General features: G+C 38.9%; 1 protein-coding gene across 1 annotated transcript in view; it reads left to right on the forward strand.

Moving 5' to 3' along the window:
* The first annotated feature begins 3687 nt into the window (after nt 1-3687).
* LOC134648975 (echinoderm microtubule-associated protein-like CG42247) overlaps nt 3688-16163 on the forward strand; it is a 60776-nt gene continuing 48300 nt past the window's right edge. Inside the window, exon 1 of the mRNA XM_063503646.1 lies at nt 3688-4540. Within this exon, the coding sequence (XP_063359716.1) occupies nt 4040-4540 (501 nt within the window). The 5' untranslated portion in view covers nt 3688-4039. The remainder of the gene's footprint in view (nt 4541-16163) is intronic.

A 16163-nucleotide genomic window follows, 5' to 3' on the forward strand; every position in this document is an offset into this window, starting at 1 on the left:
ATCAATTAACTTACATACAGGATGTCTTTTATAATATATATAGATCAGATGTAATATATATAGGTCATACCGAACGTGTCCCAAAGTCCCAACTAGGCCACCAAACGAAGGAATTACAGCGGAAATAATACATGTGTAAGCCAATTTTAGCATGGGTGTAGGGGGTGAAGCTAACGGGTAGGGAGGGGTTTAAGGTCCCTTTTTATAGTTTTTCGTAAATAACTCTTAAACGGTGCCCCGTAGCAAAAAATGTTCTATAACATAAGTAATCTACATAAAATTTTCTACAAAAAAGATTCAGTGACTTTTTCGCTAGGATCAATATTTTAAATTTTTTTCGTAAATAACTTGTAAACGGTAGCTCACAGCAAAAAATATCTTTTACATAAATAATCTATTTGAGATTCCTTATAAAATAAATGCTACGTTTTTTCGCTAGGATCAATATTTAAAAAAATATTTAAAGGGGAAAAGGGTATACGCCTGACAAGCGTGGTTTAAATATTGATCCTAGAGAAAAAGATTTAATAACCTTTTTGGAGGAAATTTTATGTTAATTATTAATGTTATAAGACATTTTTTGCTATTGGCTATCGTTTACGAGTTATTTACGAAATACTAAAAAAGGGGACCTTCGAATTAATATTCTCCCTTTAATATTGATCCTAGCGAAAAAAAGTAGCATTTATTTTATAAAAAATCTCAAATAGATTATTTACGTAAAAGATAATTTATTGCTGTAGGCTATCGTTTAAAAAAACTAAAAAAAAACGACCTTAGAACAAATTATACGTCACTTTCCAACCTTAATATATTGATTCTAGCGAAAAAGTGTACTAAATATTTTTTGTAGAAAATATTATGTAATGTACATAATTAATTTTTTCCCCTATTAGGATAGAAAGAGCTCGTGATTCTGAGTAGAAATAACATAAGATATTCCAAATTTGAAAAAAAGTGTAGGCGACAACAAAAAAAAAACGCCCTAGCACGAGGGGGTAACCAACAACTTTGTAAAACAATAGTTATTTGGTTTCAAGACTTTCAAGTAGTAGGACCCTGGCGTGCGTCAATACAGCAAGACATATTTAAGGGCTTGTTCCACAAAAGCGCCTAAAAGTTGCGAATAATTAGATGTATCTTAAGTTCTTGACTGCCCACTAAGGGGTATCTAAGCTCTACATTTCACCGTCGAGCCAGGATTTACAGGCCGTCGCTTTATTACAGTTAGCACGGAAACTTGTGCTGAGCACCGGAATATCGATTTTGTATTGGTATGAACACAGGGTACACAAATATATTTAAAATATTGTTGCAGTGGTACATACATATCGATTTTGATGGCTATACATAGGACTGAGGTTAGCATAAACATTTTCTTATAATGAAAAAAAACGACTACTTGTAGGAACTACTTAATCATGTTCTGGAAATGGTCGATACATTTCAAAAGCGGCACATAAAGAAGATGTCTTAATTAATAACCTTTAACCTAAGAACGCCACAAACTAATGATCTAACCTTAAGTAGGTAGTATATACTTTATATGTTTAAAAAATGTCTTCATTTTTTTATAAATAAAAATCGATTCACGATAGTTGTTTTTCTTGGTAGCTCGGGCCTTAAAATCCTTTATCATAAACAAACCATTTATCTACATAATATACGACCCTCTTATTATTTTTACAAAACCCCATTTCCCCAGCATTAAACCCTGCGTGGTAATTGGAAGCAGTAAAAAGGCAAACACGAGCGAGAGCGAAAAAATACAGCCTTAGCCTACATCTACATCTATTACATACTTTACATAGTCATGCCGACTATGCTTTGTTGACCGGTGAACGGCTGGCGTACGTTAATGCAGCAATAGCAGATTGAGCGGTATTTTTTGAGTTAAACCACAGATATAATAGATACAATTATATCTATGAGTTAAACTAGGTTCGACATTTTTATTATTAACTTGCGTACTTAATTTAAAAAATGTAGGCGAGAAGGTTTTTTTTTATATCTCTTGTCTCAACAATCAAGTCAAGCAACAGAAACATTTGAAATTCACAAAGTCCACTGTTGAGTGTTGGTCTATTTCGCATCGCTATCTACAACTCGTAATCCAACATCACTGACTTACAGGCCAATTCAAACGTACGCTGATATCAGAATGATATCTAATGCACGATTACTGAATAATATCATTTTGATATCATTCTGATGTCTGTGTCCGTTCGAACTGACAATAACTACTACGCATGACTACAGGCGCTACGTCGTAGCCTGTTATAGCATGGTTTATAACAAAGGCGTCTTGTCTTATCTTGCGCAAGATTCCTATCCCTCAATCAAATAACGGTTAGTAACAAGATAATTTAAGGGCTTTTTATTGTAATTTTTAGTAAAACTATTTAGGTACTTATTGATTATTTATGTAACAAATCGAAAGTTAGTCGCTTTTCGACTATAATCGACAAGGTTTTGATTTACAAGTGTAACAAAGCTATTTCTTTCTCCCACATTCGATCATAACCCGACTAAACATAATTAAGTGACACGTACACTTCTTGAAATTTCACCCCCAACTGGTCTTGCTAGCGTGACGCGTTCGGGAGCGCTGGCCGCTACCCCGCGTCCTTTCCACTCCTCACTCGGTTCCGTTCACAAAACATAACCGGTCGACTCCATCCTTACCATTTGCATATTTAATTCACTAAAACTAAAACTAATCACAGTGCTTAGTAATAAAACGCGCCGGAAATTAACGTTTTGTTACAGCCGCTCCTGACCGCGTGCCGGTTTTCCCGCGTTTTTATATTTGAAAATTTGAATTTGGAATCGCGGCTGTCATTTGTTATTGTGTGTGTGCTCATGCGGTGATTGATGACATCGGAGGAGAATATGGCTGCTGCTGTTGTTGTGAGTACGATTTTTAATGAAATTAATTAACCCATAGTACCTATTTGAGACTATTGTTATATCTGCTTTAAATAAACGTAGGTACCTTGATCCATTCACTTAGCTATATGATAAGTGAAAGGATCTAAGCTAATCTTTTTTTTAAATAAGATTTCCAGTCACAATGTGCATTGTTTGAATCCTTTCATTATTTTACATTTACTGTTGTGGCTGTTTAGTTTAAAATTCCCGACAGATAGTTACATATAAGATATCGACTACACATTTTGCAGGTTTATTGGCAAGGAATATCCCATCAAATTATTTCAATTTTCAAAACTTACCTAAAAGATCCTTACACAAACATATACCTAAACCATTTATCCCCCTTAGGTGTGGGCTAACAGTATAAAATGCCTAACTACATTCGTAAAACTATAAAGGCATTTTTATGAAGCCTTATTTTCCCACATAAAGTTTTAACCTGTCGAATCCCACGATATGACGTCACCATAAGCGTTCTGGCTCATATATGAGCCGTGGGAGCTGACAGATAATAAATCAAAAGTTTTTCTTGTTAACATTTACAAAATACAATCTACTTTAATACAAATATTCACAGAGCTCATTATTGTAAATCAAATACTTAAGCCTTTTATACACTTTGCACAGTATATAATATGAGTGTATAGTTATATGAGTAATATTAGCAAGTTTCGAAATTACTTCAAACCCAGCGCATAATGAATGTAATGCAGTCTCAACAACATTTACGATCAATCATAACTTGGCAGGTACCTGAAAAAAAAACAGTCTTCGTGAACATGACTGTATATACTTGTCATGTCGTTAGACCTTATCAAAAAAGTTCACCGATGACTAGCCAGTTTTCGTATGACAAATCATTACAAAATTATACCTCATTTACGAAAATATGAAGTCATGTAGCATTTCAGCGTAGAGCCATTAATGTCTGTGCCTTCAGACGGTAAACATTTCGCTCGTAACGCAAATTGACTGAGCGTCGACAACCCCTCGTGTGCTACACACGTGTATCTCATTCATGAATGGGTCATCTTGATATAGATAAGTAGTTGATTGAAAGTGTGTGAGGGGGCGCGCGGCAGTCTACGAGCGGCGGTCGCGCGGTATGTCGCGTCGGTTGCTCCGGCCGCGTCAGAGACGTTCTCGTTCGCAGGCGGCAGCGGAGCCCGCGCCCATAGCAGAGCCCCCGCCGGCGCCCGAGCCGGAGCCCCAGGCGCCGTCCGACGACGAGAGGGAACCGGGGGACTGGCGGCCGTCACGTCCGGCCTCCCCGCCGCAGCGTCCTGACGATATCTCTGAAGCTTCCGAAGCGACCGCGCGTCCTAGGAACGAGCCTGCTAGCCGCTACGCTAACCTCAACTTCTGGAAAGCTAGACGAGTAACCTTCTACAGAAATGGCGACCCGTTCCATCCAGGTGTGGAGTTCCGATTTAAGCCGGGAAGAGACTTGGCGTCGATGGATGCTTTGCTGGATAGATTATCGGAGAGATTGGAACTGCCGAGAGGAGCGAGGTTCATATTTGGAATGGATGGCGATAGGAAATATAGACTGGAGGAACTTGAAGATGGAGCTTCGTACGTGGTGTCTTCATACAAAACTTTCAAGGTAAGTTGTAACTTGTAACAAATTCTTTAATTGCTCATGACGCACATGCGAGTATAACGTTTGCTACGCTTAATTTTCGCTACTGTACCTAAAGGAAAGAAAAAAAAATCGCTACTATTTACTGTTACTTGACTTAATTGGGACATTATCTATGAAAAGGGACCTTATTGTCGATGGCGCTTACGCCGCACAGCTTCGCGCAGCATTATATTTATATCGGAGCATAGTTAATAATGGCGTAAGCGCCATCGACAATAAGGTCCCAAGTAAATAGTAGCGATTTTTTTTTCTTCACGTTACGATTTGTCAGTATATTGTTTATTACAATAATTAATATTTGCCGTGAAAATTTATTGTAGCATCGTGACGCATGTGTGTTGTCATGAACCTTTAACAAAGCATACGTATAATTCCTTACCTGAGTTACCTGTATATGTATTCTTAAACAAAGTTTTCATATCAAACCGAAATACTAAAGCAGTGACTGAGAGATCTTAAGATGTTTGCCATCAAAATCCAAGTCCCAGAAATTCAAATTTTTAACCCTGTGCATGCTCCCATTTGCATTTAATTAAACAATCTTAAAAGAAAAATAACTTAATCGCATAAACATAATCCGACATTATGAAGTTAGGTTAAGTAAGGTTAGTGAAGTGTTGCGTGACCCAGTGAAATATGAAAGGACCAAATAGAATATGAAACGGCAACGGTGAATTAATGTAGGGCAAGAGTGACCAGGCGGCCTGCCAAGGTGCCAATCGCTAACGCTCCGTAGCGAACGAAACGCAATCTGTCACTATCACTCTAATATGGAAGAGTGATAGAGAGACACAAAGCGATTCGACGGTGAAGCGCAATCGATTGTCACCTTGGCATATGGAGCTTGATTCTGATTTAATAGTTTGCTACAGGTTTGAACAGGTTTTGATACGAGCTTGACGTTGATTGGCGCGCATCTCACGCACTTTCAATTCATTTCGTATGCACTATCAGCGTGAGCGATCGTCAAAGCCGTATCGAAGTAATATCAAAACCGTAAAAAATATTCAATCTGAATCGAGTTCATTGGGGCGGATTTAAAGAAGCTTAAATATTAAATAAATTCTAGTCAAACCAAAATGAAACTTAGTGTTGCTTGCAAGTTCATTTGGGTGAGATTATCAGACGGAGATTGAAATCAAATTAGTGTCATAATATTCCTATTACGGAGATTTAATGTAGTACAGAAGCATGTTTGTAAACGTTAATATTTAAAAATAATAGTAAAGTCACAGTTGAAAAATATATACATCAAGTTTTTTAAGGAGTAAATTACATGCGTATCACACATAGGTAATATAATAACATTATTACGTTTATAACATCACGCATTACCTCTGAATCTGTCATTACTCTAGCTAAATCTAAATAGGTATACCTGGTCTACTTCTGTTCTAGCGCCAAGCTCTGATACATATCCAATTGCCATGGTATAATAATATACTCCGCCTGGTACTCTATTCCGAGATTCGCGAATGACCTAACTGGCACTTGCCTACGTCATCATGCTGTTTACAGGTTCTCAAACTTTAAAATGTGGGAGAATTTTAACCAACAGTGAAAAATATTTTAACGGCATTAATTTTAAGTTATTCATGTAGAAACATAGTAAAATAAAACGAATCTATACTGCACTTTTCACTCCTACTCTTACAGTTCCGAATAGAGCAGCCAACCATTTTCGTAACAAAACATTAATTACGAAGCTTACGACGTGAAAAGTTTGGAAAACACTGCGACTGCTGACACTGAGCGAGAAGGAAATAACAATTAACACGCGTTCGACAAGGACGGTCGGTCAGGGACAAAATGGCGGATTGTCAAATGTGACAGCGCTATCCTGTGTTGCCAGTAGTGTAAACAGAATTACCCGAACGTCTGAAATTTCTTTCGTGAATCGGAAGATATTGCTAACGAATAATTAAAAATGACGTGTTATTGTAAAATTTAAGATAAAATACATATAAATGAAAATTATTAAATTATAAAGAAATAAATTAACTTATTAACCATAGATATAATGTACCCATGTAACATGTTATGTTGAAATAAAGTGGCAATGTTATTGTGACGTAGGCAAGTGACACTTTGGGAAGAGAAGACCATGTTTTATTAGACCATGTCCAATTGCTATCATATTCCACGATTCAGAATTCACTCATGGCTGCGTGCCACATGCATATTTGTCGCGTCTCGCTCTACTATATGCTTAGAATAGCGTGTAAAAAGGACAGAACTTCGTTTGTTTTTGCGTGTGTCGAATAGAGGCAAAGCTGTCGCGTGTTCGTATTTTATACACCAGTGCACTTTCCTATTTAATACTTTCATGAAAAGTGTGACAAACAGCACTTTTGTAATACATTTGTACATTCAGCAGCAGAAGTAACTAGCTACCTAAGCGAGCAGGGTGTTTGTTCAAAATGATCTGAATACTAAAAGTACTTTATTGTTGAGAGCGTGTGCAGATTTTTTTGGACATCTGGCCCCATTTGCCATTACATTCATACGTCTAATGACTGTATATGTGCGGGTTAGAAAACACATACAAAATTTAAATTTAAGTATGCCATTAAATAGGCATAAGCACATAAAGGTTTATAAATTGAAGTTAATCACAGGTCGCGTTTATTTTAGGACCTACCTGTAGTAGCTAATTCAACTTTCACGAGACCTTTTATGACCTTTACTTTATTAAAGCAGAGACACCCTCGGTATCGCTTCAATTCGTGACTTTAACTTATGTTTTGGTCAAATTGTGTTTTTTGAAAAACAAATTATAGCCAGCTTGAAATGAATGTAGTATGGTGCTTTACGCACCCTGACGCAATCCCCCCTTTTAGCATGGAAATTAGTCCCAGTTAACAGTTTATTCTTTACAAGCGACCCGCCCCGGCTTCGCACGGGTTAACAAATTATCTCTTGAATAACTCTATCTATTAAAAAAACCCGCATCAAAGACCGTTGCGTAGTTTAAAAGATCTGAGCATACGTATGGACAGACAGCGACTTTGTTTTATACTACGCATGTAGTGATTTTTTGGGGAAAATACATATCACCCAGTGTTGCCATTTCAACAGCCGTATTACCATAGAGGCATCTGCTATAAACTTGGGTCCGCTGTCGTCCGCGGGGGCCGCGGCCTTGCCCACTCGCCGAGATGTGGGCCACAGGATAAGCACGCACCCCTCTTATTTGCATGCTGATTACGTGTAACAGAATTTTTGTTTTACCTCATACTTATCGATAAGACGGCTAATTGCAAGAAAATTACCTAAATACCATTGTGCGAGTTTGCTGCGGGAAATCGTAGCAAATAAAGGTTTTCATTTTGTATTTTTTTTGTTTTTAGTTTAATTGCACGCATGGGCAGGAAATCAATGGGATTATCAAGGAATATTTGAATGTAATACTTAATTACTGCTTTACTCGTACTGTTCGCGCCCCTTTTCATTCATTATCATTCACATTCATCCATATCGCTCACTCTTTCTTTCATAAATATATTCGACCTCATTTTTCACATCACCCGCCTCTTCTGCCGACCTATCAAACCGCAAATAAAAAGTAAACAATTAAAATATTGGCATTGCTGTCATTGAGCAAAAATACATCAATCAATATAAACTATTATGAAAAGAGGTTCAAAGAGGTTGTTAATGAGTATAATCGCACGTTGCTTAGGGCTAAGGCGGCTGCCGTCCCTAATTATCAGCCGATCATAGCCTTCGAAGATTTGTACTGCCGCATCAGGAGAGCGGTTAAGCGGCTGCAACCAGCCGCACCGCCGGCCTCTTCGCCACCTTCTATAGTGGAGAGAGCCAGACCTTCTTTGCCAACGATGGAACTGATAGCGTTCGATGGAGACATACGTAACTGGCCGCTGTTCTACGCTAGTTTTAAATCTAGAGTGCACGACAATCTGTCGCTTACCGACGAAGAGAAGCTTTTCTATCTTATTGGGAAATTGTCACCAAAAGCTCAAACTGTCTTCGCGGGTATAACTCCGAGCGCTGAAAATTATCAGCTTATCCTCGATAGTTTAATTGACAGATTTCAAGACAAGCGCACTCTTGCCTCGACCTACATGGATCAAATGCTCAATTTAAAGGTTAATTCTAACTTTCAGACATTCATCGATAAATTCGTCACAGCTGCGAATGCGCTTAAAGCGCTTAAGCTTGATGACTTAAGCGACTTTATGCTTCTGCATATAGCATTAAAAAAGTTAGACCAGGAATCTCTACGAGCATTTGAAATGCTGCACCGCAATACGAAGTTGCCTACCTTTCGTGATCTGTCAGATTTTATGAAGAGTCAGTTTAGGATTTGTCAAAATGTGCAACCATGTACCGCCGTCTCCGCCGCCGTAAATCCATCGCGCGAAAAGGGTGTTAAGTCGTCTCAACCGCGTAGTGCCGCACCAAAACTACAAAGTTATGTCGCTTGCGCGAGCACTACTAAATGTTTGTGTGACAATATTGTCCATGAACATTTATTTAAATGTCCGTCCCTCAACAACTTAACGCCTTCCGAACGCTTCAAACGCGCTAAAGAGCTTAAGGCATGTGTTAACTGCCTTAGTATCAAACACCGCACCCGCGAGTGCAATTCCGAGGTGAAATGTCGAGTTTGCCGTCAAAAGCATCATACTCTGTTGCATTTTGACAACGACAAGGATGAAAAGGCTACGACGTCTGATGTGTCAAATACATCTGCGAGCGCCGCGGCTGAGTCGTCTTCACCGCCGGAGAGCACATCTTGTAACACGTCTATCGTGACTCAAGCACTAGCGGCCTCTAACAATAAGATGTCAAATCAAAACTCAACATCTTCGTGTGATACGGTTTTGCTGTCCACCGCAAAGGTTATCGTCCGCGATAATAAGGGTGGCACACAAGTCATCAAATGTTTACTTGACACCGCGTCACAAAGTAACTTCATTACTGAGGAGTGTTGTAAGCGATTAGGTTTGAATTTTAATAAAAAACCAAGCGCTGTATTTGGCATTGGGAAAACTAAAAAAATTGTTAAAGGGAACGCAAACATTAAAGTATTTTCGCGGTTTGACGAAAACGTCAACTTTGACGTTTCGAGTCTTGTGGTAGATCGCATTACCGACGACTTGCCGTCAGTGCCCGTGGACATGTCAACACTCACGCATGTTCATGGACTCCCTTTAGCTGATGACACGTTAGATACGCCCGTCGCAATTGATGTGCTGGTGGGTGCAACTATATTCCCACATTTGTTGCTACCGCACATTGTTAAAAGCGACGTGAACCATATGCCACCGGCTATTCAGACGGTATTGGGGTATATTTTAATGGGTTCGGTCCCTGCTTTACAGGCACCGCGTAAATATACTTCGGCATGTTGTACTTCCGTTCAGGACTCCATGGACCACCTCCTCAAAAGGTTCTGGGAGCTTGAGGAAGTTTTCGCTCCGCCCGCTCAAAGTCAAGATGACCTTGAATGCGAGGATTACTTTCGTGCTACCACCACGCGCGACGCTAGTGGTAGATATACTGTCGCATTGCCTTTCCGAGATGACGTGTTCAAGCTTGGAGAGTCGCACTCTGCTGCTAAGAGGCGCTTTCTTTGCCTTGAAAGGAAGCTAGAGTTATCGAGTATCTTACGTGCCGCCTATGACGATATCATTCGTGAATACGTCAGTAAGGGTTACATATCGGAGGTAACTAACTCCATGAACGCCTCACTAGCCATCGCGTATATAATTCCTCACCATGCTGTCGTGCGCGAGGACAAAACGACGACAAAAGTGCGTATGGTCCTGGACTCGAGTAGCAAAACAAGCACAGGCCTGTCGCTGAATGATGTTTTGCACTCAGGGCCCAACCTTCAAGGGGATTTGTTTTCAATCCTTCTAAACTTTCGCTTATTCAAAATAGCGCTTTCGGCCGATTGTCGTCAAATGTTTCTACAGATTGGTATTCGCGAAGCGGACCGCCAGTTTCAACGAATCTTATATAGATTCCGCCCGGCAGATCCCATTACTACATACGAGTTTAATCGTGTGTGTTTTGGCATGAAGTCGAGTCCCTATCACGCGCTCCGCGTCGTCCGTCAGCTTATTGCAGACGACGGGCATAAGTTTCCCAAGGCTGCAGCGATTGCGTCCTCCTGTACTTACATGGATGACGTATGCTTTAGCATTATGTCAGATGACTCGCAACAGCAGGATGAGTTTGTTGCTATTGCCGCGGCTAAGGAGCTGATTGATCTATTCAAATGCGGTCAATTTGATCTTGTGAAATGGACCTGCAATTCAGACGCCGTGCTACGTGAAATACCTGCTTCGCATCGGGCTTCCGTAGACATTGAAATTGACCCAGGGGTCTCGCAAAAGGTTCTTGGCTTATGTTGGAATAAATCTGGGGATTACTTCCATTTCAAAGTGAAAGAACCAGACTCAACGTGCACTAAAAGGACGATCTTGTCCGCAGTGGCACGTCTATGGGATAATGTGGGCTTAGTAGCTCCAGTGGTCTTATATGCAAAACTCCTCATCCAGGAGCTTTGGTTGATCAAATGCGACTGGGATGAGACTCCCCCACCCCATATTGTGGATTTATGGGAACGATTCCGTTCGGAGTTGCCTAAACTCAATGAAATCCACATACCGCGCCATCTTGGAGTAGTACAGAGTTGTACTATAAACCTTTTAGGCTTCGGTGATGCATCTGAGCGTGCATATGGAGGTGTAGTATATCTTCAGGTTCTAAAGGGAGACGAAGTGACTGTCCGGCTGGTGTGTCCCAAGTCGAAGGTCTGTCCCCTTAAAACAGTCTCCGTCGCGAGGTTAGAACTGTGTGCTGCGGTCCTCCTGGCAAAGCTCATGCGGAAGGTGCAAGATAACTTCGAATCCCGTTATAACATTAACGAGATCTATGCGTTTACTGATTCGAAGGTTGCCCTCTGCTGGATTCAGTCATCACCACACCGCTGGCAAACGTTTGTTGCCAACCGGGTAGTTAAGATTATCGAAGCTATTCCGGCCAGCTGCTTCCATCATGTGGCGGGCTTGGAAAATCCCGCGGATTGCCTGTCCCGTGGACTAACGCCTGCTAAGCTAGTGGATCATCCTTTGTGGTTCACGGGACCAGCTTGGGCTTCCAAGCATCCATCGGAGTGGCCTTTAAGGGAGCTCGATCGAAAGTCCATCGGTGAGGTGCCAGAGCTTAAACCTCTTACACACGCTACAACTACAGATGTGTCAGAGTCGCCACTTTATTCGCTCGCTCAGCGGATATCGTCGTGGTCTCGTTTATTGCGCATCATCGTATACGTGTATGGCATTCTTAAACCGAAACCGCGCTCTAATACGGCACTTACTCGATCTGACTTAGAGTTCGCTGGAGGTAAAATTCGTTCATCGTTACAAGCGTTTAGTGATGATATTGATAAAATTAAGAGCAAGAAGTATTGCTCGCCTGCTTTACAAAAGCTTAAACCGTTTATAGATAAAGACGGTCTCATTCGTGTTGGAGGCCGACTGTCAAATGCTGACTTGGAATATACGCAGAAACACCCAATTGTAGTTCCGCGACGTGATCATGTAGTTAATAATATGATTGTTGACTATTTCCACAGAAAGCATTTGCATGCCGGTCAGATAGGCCACGTTATCAGTTCCTATCGTAATTGGCACTGTGGTTGTTATAAAGGTAGATAATGCGCCGCCATTTTCATGGCCTTTAGGCGTTGTAGAGGCAGTACATCCTTCGAAGGACGGTTTAACCCGCGTTGTCACTGTCAGGATAAATAAGGGAAGTTTTGTACGTCCTGTCGTGCGATTGTGCCCACTGCCTAACCAATAATATGTACATAGTATAATTCGTTAGGATAATACTTTTCTTTAGTTTGTTATTTCGCTATTGTTGTGAATGTTCGTTTCTTAGTTTGATGAGAAGGGTTATCTCTTACTTTATTTAGTTTTGTTTCCTTTAAAGGAACCCTTTAAAGCCGGGGGAGAATGTTCGCGCCCCTTTTCATTCATTATCATTCACATTCATCCATATCGCTCACTCTTTCTTTCATAAATATATTCGACCTCATTTTTCACATCACCCGCCTCTTCTGCCGACCTATCAAACCGCAAATAAAAAGTAAACAATTAAAATATTGGCATTGCTGTCATTGAGCAAAAATACATCAATCAATATAAACTATTATGAAAATACGTTTCGCGTGTGAATAATATAGAGGTTAAAAGAGAACGGAGAAGGAAGAAGGAATAACGAACCACATTTCTGGCGGCCGCCGAATCCAATGAAAATTACATGCAGGTAAGGTCGGCCCATTAATCCCATAATTTATTCATACATAGCCATAGCCCCATCTTATCTTCGGGCTGCGCTTCCTTCCGCTGGTCCTTCGTCATCTATTAGCCGCTCCACGTACCGTTGGTAATTCTCAATTTTTGACCCACATATTGAATCAGGAAGCGCCACCTATTAGTTCATTCCTACAGTAGTCGCCATCAAAACCTCTATTGTTTAGACGTTAAAGTGCATATTCAGATAGGTTCGACCACCCTGTCCGGTCCGATATATCTGTTGGCGACTGTACAAAGTTAATGTCCGCGTGAAAATTCCGCGTAAAATAATTATTGAGCAACTACATTTTATTTTCTTATATAAATTATCGACTGATCTTATCTGTATTTAAGCATTGCAATGATCGTCATAAGTTTAGTTATCAAATTTGGATCAGATTAAGTATGGTCATTCAAATAAATAATTAATTAAAACTAACATAGTACCGTTTGCACCCTTAATACCTACACATGCACATGTAAATTTGAGCCTAGATTTTTTTTGATGTTACTACATAACTGACAGTATGAACCCACCTAAATGAACACGTATAGACGTAGGTGGTAGGTACATAAATTGATAATAGGTGGCAAGTACATAGTTCTAATAATTAATGAGGTAGATAGTTTGAGACTTCCGTTCTACATATTTACAAACGTCTATAATATTTCAGCGTTGGAATCATTTTCGGCAACTCGCATGACCACACCCACGTTATATTAGGTATTTAAAAAGAAATAATTCCTACATTTATATTCAGTATATGCTCTAGATTCTTCACATCCCCCCCGTAACCCCTTTCAAAAATTAAAACCTAGTTAGTCTAGATGAGGGGTTAAATTATAATTACCGCTAGTCTTAATTGGTTGCAGGAGGTCTTTGGAGGTTTATTATAAATACTGGAAGGCACTTTAGTTTGTCAATACATTATTTATTATTTAATTTATAAACTTTATAAACACAACATTACATGACGGCGTTTGGAAGTAGAGTAATTGACATTCTCAAGTTTGAATTAAACATCATTCAAACTTGAGCTTCTGTATTCAAATTAAATGTGTCAAGCCAGTGTCGATTGCATATACACCCTCTACATACCAACACACCCCCTCAATCGACTCTGCTTGAAGCATTAATTTACAGCGCTATTCTTTAGTTAAGACAATATTCCAATAAATAATTTCATATAAGTACAATAACCAGAAAAAACATAACACATCCTGTATATTTCCCTCATATTACATCACCCTGTATATTTCCAACATATTACATCACCCTGTATATTTCCCACATATTACATACATGTAATCCCCATTCAACAAATACATTACAGTAAATTCTCATTCAACAAGATAAGTACTCAAATATTCCTCCACTCGATACGTCACCACAAATTATCTATAATAAACGTTTTATTCTTCCACTCTTTAATAAATCCTTTATTCTCCTGCTCGACTCATCAACAATAATCCTCTTCTATATTTCCTTTATACTCCCACTCGATTCTTCCATACTAATCATATTATATAAAATAAAACCTTTATTCACCGACTCAACTCTTCAACATCACTAATAATCTATACCTAATAACAATTCTAATACCAATTATAAAATATTAAAATACAGACTTAGAAACAAAAAAAAAACTCAAGGATATTTATCAGAAACGATGTAAAATGTACCTATTAAAGGGAATGTTACTCTTCTTCTTTTTTGGTGGATGAGGTTAAATAATGATTCAGTTACACTTTCTACACTTACACCCCCTTAAGTGAATCATTATTAAGCACCCCCTCAATTTTGAATACATTTTGTTTCTAGAATCCTTGATCCTCAAGTTTTCTTTAAATAAGTACATATTTCTGTATTATAATATAAAAGTTTACACACCCTATAAAAAAAAACTTACATACTACGATATAATATAAAAGAAAAACCCCGACATTTATTCAAAATAGTTATTAACGTTCACTTTAGCCAGCACTTATACTACATTGTCTACACTCAATAGCTCACATTATCACTAAAACACTAATCTTCGTTGACATTTTTCAAATTTTACAGCTGGTAAACTTTTCGTTAGTATATCAGCCAGCTGTGATCCAGTTGGACAGTATTTTACTGTAATCTGATTCTCGTCGATTTTCTCCTTTAGATAATAGTATTTTACGTCTATATGTTTGCTTCTTTTTCCCATGATTCCTTTCTTCATAAGCCAAATCGCAGACTGATTATCCACTCTCATCTCAACTTCGAGTTTTTCTTTGGTTATCTCATAGATCAGATCCCTTACGAACAGTAGTTCCTTACAACATTCTGCTGCTGCTATAAATTCTGCTTCTGTACTGCTTAATGCGACTACTGATTGTTTTCTTGAGCTCCATGCCACTGGTCCACCATTCAGCCAAATCACAAAACCAGAAGTGCTGCGTCTAGTGTCTGGATCTCCCGCAAAATCCGAATCACAATAACCCCTGAGAACTTTATCATCTTTACTAAAGTGAATCCCTTTTTCTGCTGAACCTTTAAGGAATCGCAAAATTGTTTTAGCATTGTTTAAATCATTTAAATTTGGAGAATTTTGATGCCTCGAACAATAACCTACGTGAAAACTAATGTCTGGTCGCGTTTTATTCGAGAGATATAACAATGACCCTATCATCTCGCGGTAAAGCTCATGAGACTTTGTATCAACTTTAACAGATGGATGTTCTTCTATCATAATTGTTGGGCATTTACATTCTTTTGCATTTTCAAGATTAAATTTTTTAATGATTTTCTCACTATATGTCTTCTGAAAAATTTTAATCCCCTTCTTATCTTGCTTTATATCCAAACCTATATAATTAGTTACTTCATCTAAAATTCTTAGTTCGAAGGATTTTTGAATTGTATCTATTATATGCAATAGATCTTCTTCTCTTTCTCCGAGTACTAATCCGTCATCGACATATACTGCAAGGATAATTTTCCTTTCACCTTCCATGACAAAGATGCATTGATCAAGTTTCATTTGTTTAAAACCCATCTTTGTTAAGAACTCTGTAAACTTGATATTCCACATTAGTGGAGCTTGTTTTAAACCATACAAGCTCTTGTTTAGTTTGCATACTTTGCCTTCTTTGTCATTGTAGCCTTTAGGCACCTTCATATATATACATTCCTTCAAGTCTCCATGTAAAAAGGCCGTTTTCACATCAAACTGCTTCATCTTTAGACCTTTCGCTGCCGCAATTGATAATAGAAT

Source organism: Cydia amplana, chromosome 6, assembly GCF_948474715.1.
Source record: "Cydia amplana chromosome 6, ilCydAmpl1.1, whole genome shotgun sequence".
Lineage (NCBI taxonomy): Eukaryota > Metazoa > Arthropoda > Insecta > Lepidoptera > Tortricidae > Cydia > Cydia amplana.